The sequence below is a fragment of the Vigna unguiculata genome, chromosome 8, assembly GCF_004118075.2.
Source record: "Vigna unguiculata cultivar IT97K-499-35 chromosome 8, ASM411807v1, whole genome shotgun sequence".
Lineage (NCBI taxonomy): Eukaryota > Viridiplantae > Streptophyta > Magnoliopsida > Fabales > Fabaceae > Vigna > Vigna unguiculata.
The window spans coordinates 20,469,091-20,481,150 of record NC_040286.1 but is presented as its reverse complement, the minus strand read 5'-3'; the positions used below and the strand labels follow the sequence as shown (position 1 = coordinate 20,481,150).

The 12,060-nt window shown below is 31.5% G+C and overlaps 1 protein-coding gene across 3 annotated transcripts; it reads left to right on the top strand.

The window, feature by feature from the left end:
* Nucleotides 1-9,236: 9,236 nt before the first annotated feature.
* LOC114193632 lies at nucleotides 9,237-11,416 on the top strand. Of its 3 annotated transcripts, XM_028083509.1 has the most exons (4): nucleotides 9,237-9,898; nucleotides 10,369-10,490; nucleotides 10,593-10,633; nucleotides 11,058-11,416. In XM_028083509.1, exons 1-4 carry the CDS (start codon nucleotides 9,539-9,541, stop codon nucleotides 11,078-11,080), a joined length of 546 nt encoding a protein of 181 aa, XP_027939310.1. In that variant the 5' UTR covers nucleotides 9,237-9,538; the 3' UTR covers nucleotides 11,081-11,416. The 3 variants fall into 3 exon arrangements, with proteins under 3 accessions (XP_027939310.1, XP_027939309.1, XP_027939308.1); XM_028083508.1 differs by lacking the exon at nucleotides 10,593-10,633 and having other exon boundaries at nucleotides 11,076-11,416; XM_028083507.1 differs by lacking the exon at nucleotides 10,593-10,633 and having other exon boundaries at nucleotides 9,241-9,898.
* The last annotated feature ends 644 nt before the right edge of the window (nucleotides 11,417-12,060 follow it).

The window sequence follows — 12,060 nt, the reverse complement described above, 5'->3', positions numbered from 1 at the left end:
AAGTTGTGAGGTTATTGTTAGCATATGCTTGCATGTGTAATTTCAAACTTTCTCAAATGGATGTGAAAAGTGCATTCTTGAATGGTTTCTTAAATGAAGAAGTGTGTGTATCACAACCCCCTGGCTTTGAAGATCACCTTTATCCTAATCATGTTCTCAAATTGAAAAATGCTTTGTATGGTTTGAAAAGAGCACTATGACAATGGTATGAGAGGTTAAGCAACTTTCTTTTATCTAAAAGATATGTTAGAGGTGTTGTTGATAAAACACTTTTCATTAGAAAATAAGCAAGTGATGTGATACTTGGTCAAGTGTATGTTGATGATATAATCTTTGGATCAAATAATAACTCCATGTGTGGAGAGTTTGTTGCAGCTATGTAGGAGAATTTGAGATGTCTATGATGGGTGAACTAACCTACTTCCTAGGGCTACAAGTGAAGCAACTCAAGCATGGGACATTTTTAAGCAAGTCAAAATATTGTTTTGACCTATTGAAAAAGTTTAAAATTGAGTATTGCACAAAGGCTGCCACTCCAATTGCTACAAATTGCCTTATGGATGCAAATGAAGCTGGACAACAAGTTGATTCAACGGAATATAGAGGGTTAATTAGTTCTTTGCTATATCTAACTGCTAGTAGGCCGAATATCCAATTTAGTGTTTGCTTATGTGCAAGGTTTCAATCCAATCCAAAGGAATCACACCTCAAAGCTGCAAAAAGGATTCTCAAGTATCTGAAAGGGACATCTAATGTTGGATTATTGTATCCTAATGAGTCTAACATTGTTCTTAGTGGTTTTTCATATTCTAACTATGTAGGGTGCAAATTGGATAGGAAAAACACAAGTGGTACATGCCATCTACTTGAATCCAACCTAATCTCTTGGAATATCAAGAATCAAGCATGTGTAGCACTATCTACAGCTGAGGCAGAGTACATAGCAACTGGATATGCATGTGCTCAAAGCATATGGTTGAATCATCAACTCATGGATTATGGTGTAAATCTAGAGAACGTACCTCTTTATTGTGACAATATAAGTGCAATCAACCTAACTAAGAATCCAATTCAACATTCTAAAACTCAACACATTGAAATCAGGCATCATTTCATAAGAGATCATATTCAAAAAGGTGAAATTGAAATCAAGTTTGTGAAAAATCAATTGGCAGATTTATTCACTAAACCACTTGCACGTGATAGATTCAATAAGCTTAGAACTGAATTCGGTGTTCTTGATATGAAGAATGTATGTTGATATCTGTTTGGCTTCTTAATGTTATTAGATCATGTGTTTGTTGCATTTAAAGTGTTAAATTCTACACAATTTGTGAACTACCAGTATTTCAGTCATCTAAATTTATAAAATCAACACATAGATTTCACTTAAACTGTGAAAATTTGCATAATTTGTGTTCTGGCACTGTTTCAATTTGCTAATTCTCACAAAACAGCACATATATTTCATTTAAATTGGTCCATTGTGAATTTTGTGTGATCTTAAATTTTTAGTCTGCTAAAATTGTAAAATCAACACATAGATTTCACTTAAAAGTGCCACTACACCAAAAATGTGTGATATGTTATAGATTTAGTTGCCTAACTCTGTATTTTTATGTGTTGATTTCACTTATATTGATGTGAATTTGCTTGAATTGATTTTAAGTGATTGACCCAATCAAAGTATCCATCACATGACATTATTTGGACTTTAGTAACTACATATAACAGCTATTACATCAGCTAAAATCAACTTTTCATATTGCATTGACCATAAAGTGCTTTAATTACATGATTTCCAATGTGCATGCATTAGATGTGAACTGTTTGTGAGTGGATTGTTCATAAAATGCATGGGAAACATATCACTGAACACTCTGATACAGATTCCTTCACATTTAATTGATTGTGATTTCCTGTATTGCATTGAAACCAGAATATCTATACAAATTAATTGACCGATTTTGAAAATCGAGAAACTGATAAATACATGCATAAGCATCATGCATTGGCATTCCTATCTGTTAGCAAGAGCCAAACCTATACTTCACCATGCCTAGAAGACAGAGAATAGCCCCCTCAAATGAAGAAAACTCAACCCCACCTACTCCATCATCACCCATTGCCTTGAATTATGGTTTGAAGGGCATGAAGATAGGATCCAAACCTTCTTGATTGAGATCACTAGGAAGCAAATCATTCTTCCTAAGGTGGTACGCATGTCATGGCTGAGGGCATAGAATTTTGGCACCCTTGAGCAATATCTCAAATCTCAAAAATTGAAGACATTCCTTGAACTTTTGGGCAAGGTCTATCCGGATTTGGTGAAGGTCTTCTATGCCAACCTCAAGTTCAGCAATGGCGTCCTTCAATCAAGTGTCAAAGGTGTTGAGATGGAAATCACTAGGCAAACATGGAAGGATGTGGCTGACCTAAGCCAAAAGGGTGTGCAAGTTCGCAAGGGTAAAACTAGTGTAGTGGATGAATTCAACAAGGTACAATATTTCAACCAATGTGTGCACAATCAAGGTGAGCAAACTCGAAATTTCCATGTAGGAAGACTTCGTGTGGAGGAAAGGTTACTAGCCATGGTCCTACCAAGATTATCATGCCTAGGGGGAGCAATCATGCAACCTTGAATGAAGGTGATCTTCTGGTAATGTATTGCATCCAAAATGGTGTGGTAGTGGATAGACATACACCATCCGTGATCATATGATGAAGGTAAAAAGGCTCACAGATTTCAAGCTTCCATATGTGGTTCTCATCTCCAAGTTCATTAAGAATTTTGGTGTTGATGTTGAAGGAGAGCTTGAGGAGTCTATTGGCCTATTGAATCATGTTTCCACAATCAATATGCACAAAATGGGATTCACCTAGACAACGCATGGCTAGTTGAACGAGATCAAGGTGCAAACATTGAAGTTAGAGCCAATGACCATGAAGCGAGAACAAATGGAGCAAACCAAGGAGAAGATGATCAACAACACATGGCCATTGAGATTTATCAACCTCCTGAGAACACAGAACCTGCATATTCCCAGTTTGAGAGGATAATTCTCAATCAACTTCAAGATTTGAACATGGCACAAAATGCACATCATGCATATTGCACAAGGTTCCAAGATTTGGATGACCAACTCCACAATGTTCATGACCTCCTCTCCAATGTCTACAATAGAGACAACCCTAAACATGAGTGAAGGGGATGCCTAATTGGTCATGCATTGCATTTTCGTGATGCATTGGTGTTTGTGTATGTCTATTCCAGTTTTTTAATTAGTTATTTTCCTATTTCAATCGACTTATTATATCAGTCCCAGCTTCATGATGTATTTTTCATTTTTGTTTTAATTTTATCAGCCACAATCAATTATACACTCGAAGATCAATAAAAAATATAGTTGACAAATTTTCACAAATTTTAATATATGTATATTAAAATAAATATATATGCACCAATAAACTATTAAAAATGATTAATCTTCATAAATTGTCCAACCAGACAATTCAAGATTCAATATATAAAAGTTATTAGTATTGTCTCCTCTCATGTTAATATTTTAAAAATAAAATTTCTTTAAAAAACCTAGAGAAAGTGAATAATTTTCGTATTGAATCCCAAGGGAAACCAAGGCTAACTCAATGCTACAACAATCTCAAATAAACAAAACTTAAACATATAAATAACCAATTTTAAATAAATAAATTGTTCAACATATCAAACATACAAAATATTAACAACATATCAAAAAATATATAAATTTTAAGCAAATAAAAACCTGGAGCGTATATGATAGGAATTGTGACAATGGAGCACGTTTTAGAAGTAAGGAAACACGACCTACATAATGCCACCAAAAAGTAGTACCTAGTCACGAATGGCAGCACAAAATGTGTGCTTTAGGAAGACAAACAATGGGGGGAAAAGAATGAATTGTTGGCACAAGCAAGATTGAAGCAAAGAATTGATAAAACCATTTGCTTGAAGATCACATGTGTTTGATGAAGATCCACATGAAGATTATGGTTTTAGTGTATTAAATCTTGAAATAATATGTTAAATGTAATGATTAGATGTTATATCATGTTGGGAGACTATATGACATAGGTTAAATGTCTTGTTAGTCTTATTTTAATCTGTTAAATGACTTTTAACAGGTTAAAAGGCTTGCACTATATAGTTTATGGTATGAATGTATATAGTCAGTTGAATTATTTTTTAATCGACAAATTTCACCTAAGTTAAGTAAAATAAACTGAATATACGAAAAATTCAATTGACTCATTTCACTTAAACCAAACTATATATGCTATATTTTCAAGAGCAGAGGTGTAATTTCAAAGTTTTAGAGCGCGAAACTTTGTCATTCATCAATGGAAAACTCTCTCTCTCCTCTACAATACACAGCTACAACGTGAAGTTTGAATATGCGCATGAGATATTCAACAAAACTGTGATATTGTAATGATCGCATGTTTTGTTGTAAATGTAATATCTTTGTGTTACTCCATAAATGAGAGTTAATAATACAGGCAGAAATCATTTGGCTTTTGTACCTTTTTGAACAACTAGCAATACCTGACAAAAATCACCTCCTAATATGATCACTTTCCCCCCAAATGGAGCATCAGAATCTAGAATGTCCTTTAATGATCGATCTAGTGCCTCCAAAACATATCTGTTAATCATGGGTGCTTCTTCCCAAATAATTGCATTTGCTATTTTTATTAGTTTTGCAAGATCTGATTGTTTACTTATAGAACAAAACGAATCAGCATCGACATTGATAGGTATTTTAAATCGAGAATGTGCAGTTCTACCACCCGTTAATAATGTTGCTGCTATACCAGAGGAGGTTGTAACTAAAATAATTTGATCGTTGCTCCTACAATGTGCAATTAAAGTACGGTACAGGAATGTTTTACTGATTCCTCCTGGTCCATCCACAAAAAAGACTTGACTTTGATTACGGTTGATTACATCTAAAATGGTATTGAAGGCAATGAGTTGGTCATGATTCAATCTATGTACATTGTGAACATCTTCATTAGGTATCTATATTGATAATTCTTCTTGTATAATTCATGGTACTGAAGTAGTTTCCAATGCATCATTAGATAAAGGTGGCAAATCAAAATCCTTGATTGTTTTACCATGCTGAATTAAAAGGTCATTTAAATCCCTCAATAACATAAGAATCAAGTTCTCATTGACAGAAGTGTTGGTTGAAGTATAATCTTCTAGCATAAAGGTGTGGAACTGATTCCAAAAGCTTCTAACATCAGTTGGTTCACAAAAAAGTAATATGGTCACAAATAGTCTTCGTAAAGCATATGGCATTTGTAAAGTTGATGCTTCAACTAAGCATTCATGAAGAGGTTTCCACATCATAACGACTTAATTTTCCGACCAATTCATCCTCAAAACTGTTTAAATATTCAGCAATAGCACCTTCAAGGTCAATGTTGGTAGTAGTGGTTGAATCTTTATTATAAGCCATTTCAATTCCTTTAGTAGAGAAAATCTTATGAAGAAAGGTTTTGTTTCCTACATAATTTAAATGCAGGAAACAACTACTATCCAAGCCATAGTATTTAACAAACTAGGAGAAACCAAACAAAACTATACTCCCTTCTTCACTTGTGCCAACAAACATCTCAAACTTGTTTGATAGAGGATCATACAGTTTTACCTCTTTGTGAAGCGAAAGTTCATGCTCACAGAAAATTTGGAACTCATCAGGCAAAGTTATCAATAGTTGTTCACAAGCACTAAATGGAAATGTACATTAACAACTATATGTATACATTTAAACCATCAAGGGTGAACTTTACTTTGAAGGCTTGAAAAAACCTTGGTGAAGACAGAGGGTAAGATCGAAATGCATTCGTTGAATCTCCTCCTAAAGGGTGTTGGATCTCATTCCAATCTAAATCAAAGACTCTTAAACGAAAATACCTATCACCATAATATAAAGTACATACATAACCCACATAATCAAGATCATAAAACCCTAATACCTTATGGTCAACATGGATCTTTCTGTCAGCGAGAAGACTCTCATAAACTTGATGTTGATGACATTTCCTCTGGGATCAGAGAAATAACTTGTCCCCATCACTAAAGCTTTCCCCCATACCAGATAAAAGCCTTTATCAAAGTAAAGAAACTCCTATCATTTACAAAACTCAGAAAGATCAATGCTCCATAAAGAAGAAGATTATTGTTTACAAGTTAAATATTATTTGAACGCAGAAAATGACTAAAAAAATAAAAAATTTCCCAACAAAATCGTGTTTAAACAGAAAACACAAAAAATAAAAGAACATGTGAGATGCATAAATACCAACCTCTGAGGGATCCAAAAACATCACAGAGTTTTGGTAAAAGTTTGTAAAACTAAACCGCTTAGAAGTAGACATTCTCCTGGTCTGTCTTGTAACCGGTGAGGTTGAAACTTTATTTTCTTTTTTTTTTCTAAATAAGGACATGCACACGCTTAAAGTTGAAATGGCACAAGAATATGAAACAATCTGACCCAGAAATTCTTCCAAAAGATCAAGGTGCAAATAGAGATGTCAAAATGGGTTTCAACCCGTGAGCCAACCCGGCTCACCACGGGTTCGAGCCGGGTTGGGTTGAGAAAAATTTAACTTTTTCAAAAGTGGGTTGAACTCAACCCGGCTCACTTAACCCACGGGTTAAACGGATTTGATCCGGGTTGAAGGTGGGTTGGCCCACTTAACCCACCAACATTTTTTTACAATTTTTTTTTTATTTTTTTTCAAAATTTTCTTTTAATTTTTTTTAAAATTATTTACTACTCCAATTATATTTGTTCACAATTTCATATTTTTAAATGCTAGAATGTTGCTTAATTATATTTGAATTATTTGAATGTTTAATTATTTTGATTGTCAAGTTATATATATGTTGATACTTTAATCTTTAACTATAATATTTATAGTAAATTACTCAAGTAACCGTCTTATAAACAATTTTTTCTAAATTAGCATGAAAAAAATGTATAGTTTTTTTTTTATTTATATTTTGTTGAATAGCATGACAGAAAATTTGTAATATTAGTCATGCTTTCTTAGACTAATGGATACTTTCTTGGAAATAATTCTTCATATATTGGTGGTGAGCATGATCAAAATATTGGTTCTTGATTTTACTATGATTGTCATCTCATGGGTTACTTAAAAATTTATTTAAATATTTGAATAATAAAAAAAAATTTAAGTGGGTTGGTGAGCCAACCACTTAACCCACCAACCCGTGGTGGGTTGAGCCGGGTTACAAAATAAAGTATATGATATTGATTAATTATTGTTTTGCTGCCAACTCTTCATATTCTAATAACGTTAAATATTTTAAATTCAATTAATTATATTTTATTCAATAAATAAAGTATATGATATTGATTAATGTACATACACCGTTAGCTTATATGATATTCTTTTTATTAATTAAATTAAAATTAAATTTTCATACATAATTATATGTGTTATATATTTAAATAATAAATTATAAATAACAATAATTATTTAAATAATTAATTTATGCATAGTAGTAAAATATGTTTTAAGAATAAATAAAAAACCAAAAATCACAACCTGGTGTATGCACTGCATCTTACTAGTAATAAAATGAAGGTTAAAATACTTCTTTGGTCTTTTTATCAAAATCTTAATTTGGTCCTCATATTTTTATTAGTCTCAATTAGGTTCTCATTGTTGTAAATTAGTATCAATTAGGTCATTTCCATTACTGTAGAACTAATACCGTTTTTTTGAATTTTTTGAATTTTTTTTTTTGAATTTTTTAATTTTTTGAATTTTTTTAAAAAGATATTTATGCCACATGTCAACCTAATATAGTAACACGTGTCAAATAATTGTATGAATCTCAATTTGGTCCTCATATTTGTTAATTTGATTTGATTTGAGTCCCAAATTTTTTAAAAAATTTTCAATTTTAGGCACTTCAAATTTAGACCAAATTTTACTTTTATATAATGTTATGATTATTATTAAAATTGATATTTTTATTAAATATTTTAATAATATTAATTGTATTTAATATTAAAAATTTAAATATATTTATTTTAATTTGTTATAAAATTGTTTTAAAATTTTACATTTGAACTTATAAAATTGTTATTTTTAAGCCAACTCTAAAATATTGTTGATATAGAATGTTATACAAATATTTTGAATATAAATTTATTAATCTATATATTTATAATTTTAAAATAAAATTTAAATAAAGTTTAATGTAAAATATAAATTTAAATAAATTAAATATTGTTAAAAATATGTAATAGAAATATCACTTGTAATAAAAGTATCATCATTACATTTATATAAAAATTAAATTTGGTCTAAATTTGGAGCGTCTAAAATTGAAAATTTTTAAAAAAAGTTGGGACTCAAATCAAATCAAATGAATAAATATGAGAATCAAATTGAGATTCATACAATAATTTGACACGTGTCATCATATTGGATTGACACGTGACACACTATAAACGTGACACGTAACATAAATATTTTTGTTAAAAAAATTTAAATCTATTTTTAAAAAATTTTAAAAAAATTTAAACAAATTCAAAAAAAATTCAAAAATTCAAAAAAAAAACGAGAAGCTGAGACGTGACACCTATTTAACGGTGTTAATTATATACTAATGGACCTAATTGATACTGATTTAAAAAAATAAAGATCTAATTAAGACAAATAAAAATACTAAGAGACTAAATTAAAATTTTGATACAAAAATGAAAACCAACGGAATATTTTAATCTAAAATGAAATAGTGTTCCAGTAAAAAAATTCTTGAAATCAAATAACCTGTTAAAGTTTGAGTATAAACGGATGAACTTGTGTGTTAAATTTCAGGAAGTAATGATGAAAACTGAAGGAGTAAACTGTTTGATATTATGAATAAGTTACTGCTGATGCACCAAACTTCATCATTCATTGATGCGACAATGCAAAATGACTCTGCATGCAAAAGTTGTTCTTAGACCCATTCGTTAGTCCATAATGGCTCACAACCAGATTCTTCGGAATCTCCCAATACACAGATTAGTGCTGTCGATTTTTTATTTTAACTTGTTGAAAGGTGGGCCACTTTGCATCATGTGCCTCATGTGGCATGAGGTAACCCATAGTTTGTGGGTAATTAGTTTTATATTATGATTGTAAGAGAAACCCTGATGAGTCAGTTTATTATGACAGGAGATGATAAACTAAGGGTGCTAAAGTACAAAAGAATCTGATGAGAGAATAGGTGAGGAGTGATGGTTCAGAAATCCTATCTTTCATCATCAATGAGACTACAACATCATGGTAGAGTAAAGCCATAACTAGCTAGTGATTCCCGTGACACTTCCCTCTGCACAAAAGTTAACAACCCCTTACCTTACCCAACAAAACCTCTGCTACACTCTATCACCCTCTCACCCTCTCTACCTCTGGTCCATCACTTCTCAGCAACAACATTGGTGCACTTTTGAAGGACACAATGCAAGGTTCAACAGGGTCATTATTGAAGCAATTGAGTGTGAAAGAGGCTTGGAAATCAACATCAAGTAGGTGGGGTGGGAAGGAGAAGGGGTGTGAAGCTAGTTTGAGCCAAATGGAAGGTTTTTCCATGTATGGGAATGAGGACAGTGGAATGGTGGGGAAAAAGAGAGTGATGGTGGTGGTGGATCACACTTCACATTCCAAGCATGCAATGATGTGGGCACTCACTCATGTAGCTAATAAGGGTGATTTCCTCACTTTGCTTCTTGTTCTACCTCCTCATAAGCCCTCTCAATCTTCCTCCTCTGCCTTTCTGGTCAATCATCTTGCTTCCCTTTGCAAAGATTGCAAGCCAGAGGTAAATTCCTGAATCATATGTTACTCTTAAATGGTTAAAGTCATGAAACATAGGCTATGTCACTGTCCATTCTGTCCATTTTTCATTTTCTTAAATTCATTGATGCGAGGGATGGACATAGATCTTGATTTTTTCTTTTTATTGAAGTTGGTCTTGAATCTTCAGTGCTGTTCAGAAAGACGGAGCTATGATGTTCCATCCGTTTACCCTTTTGCATTATTTAAAACAAAATTATGCATATTACTTTTTCCCATAACGTGTTTGAACTTTTTCTCTTCTTTAGAGGACAAAGGGTCTGAGATTCCTGTAATATTCCAGTTCTTTATTTTCACTTTCCAGAAGGAAATGATGAGAAGGCTCCCATGTTTCTTCAGCTTTTCATTGCACATTCCCCCTTAGAAAAATTTAAAAAAAAATATATATTTATTTATTTATTTATTTACACTACTATCTTGCTTGATCTGACATAGGTGGAAGTGGAAGCACTTGTGATCCAAGGACCAAAACTGGCCACAGTGATGAGTCAAGTGAAGAAGCTGGAGGTTTCAATCTTGGTATTGGGCCAAAAAAAACCCTCTCCTCTTCTTAGCTGGTAGGATTATCCTTCAATGCAATTTTCCAACCTTCAATCGCAATTCTCAAACTTCTAAACCCTTTTTTATTCTTTTAATTTGGCTCTTTGCTCTTTATGCAGTAAAATGCAGAGTGATAAACTAATAATTGAGAAATCGATGAGTACGATTTTGATAACTTTATGATCTATTTTATTATATTATTTCTTTACATGTAGCTCATCACAATTTTAGTTGTCATTCCTCTGTATATGACCATCATTGGTCTATACCTTCCAAAATGCACCGACTAATCAGATCAGCCAAAAATGTATGAAAAGTCAGTTTTATGTATAAAATTTAGTTATAATTATTAAAGCAATTAACAATTTTTCCAGGCATTGTCAATTTGTCATAGAATAGAGTATTATTATCATACCCTTTACAGATAACTAAGTTAGTAATTTACATTGTGAATATGAAATATTATAAAGTCCTGTTAATGAATATGATGTGTTGAAGTAATAAAATGATGTTGGACTGTGTAGAAATTAAACTTATCTGAATTACTATTGAGTTTTTGAAGTTTTACTGAGTAATTGTTGCAGCTTGTGTGGAAACAACAGTATAAGCAGCTCAGAGGAGTTTGCTGAGTACTGCATCAACAATGCAGAGTGTTTGGCAATTGGAGTGAGGAAGAGAAGTCAAGGCAACAATGGATACCTTATCAGCACAAGGTGGCAGAAGAACTTCTGGCTACTGGCTTAGATCCTGAGCTTCTTCACTTTAGTTGCTAGTAGTAGCTATAGTTAGGATCTCACAAAAACCTTCAAATGCTCAAAATTAACACAATAATGTGTGCCTTCTGTTCCAGTTCTAACTTCATTCTCTTTGTGCTAGTGAAATGACTCGGTGCATCCATTTACAAATACTACATGATTATATGATTAGTTCAACATGATTGTGACCAATAACTTCTTCCAACACCAAGTACGAGTTAAAATTTGGATATTTTGACTCACTTTTTTTATCCACTTTTAATTCACTACTTCAATCCCTCTTCAATTATCTATTTTAATTATTTTTAGTGATAATGTAATGATCTAAAATTGATTAAAGTTCAATTATCTATTTTAATTATTTTTAGTGGTGTAATGTAATGATATAAAAATGGTTGAAATAGTGGATTAAAATTGAATTAAAATATCATTATCCTTAAAATTTCACATTGACACAAAATTTAAGATTTTGAGTTAAGTTAAAATAATATCAAATATCTTATGAATTAAGATTCAATGTCATATACATATATATATATATATATATATAATTAGTTATATAATATTTATTTTTATTTAGATGTATCAGTTTAATATTATTTTTAAAAAAGTGTCAATTGAATCTTAATTTTTAAAGAAGTGTTTCAATTATGTCTCTTTCAAAAAAAATAGTAATGGTGTTAATATTGTTTATGAAAAAGAGCTAATTAATATATCTTTTAAAAAATTAAGACTCAATTAATACACTTTTAAGAATAGCTACCAAATTGACATATACAAACAAAACCGACTAATTAAATCATATATATATATATATATATATATATATATA

Coding starts and splice junctions, on each gene's coding strand:
- LOC114193632 (XM_028083507.1), top strand. CDS start 9,539: ATGCAAGGTTCAACAGGGTCATTATTGAAGCAATTGAGTGTGAAAGAG. Junction 9,899..10,368: donor GCAAAGATTGCAAGCCAGAG/GTAAATTCCTGA, acceptor GATCTGACATAG/GTGGAAGTGGAAGCACTTGT. Junction 10,491..11,057: donor CCCTCTCCTCTTCTTAGCTG/GTAGGATTATCC, acceptor TAATTGTTGCAG/CTTGTGTGGAAACAACAGTA.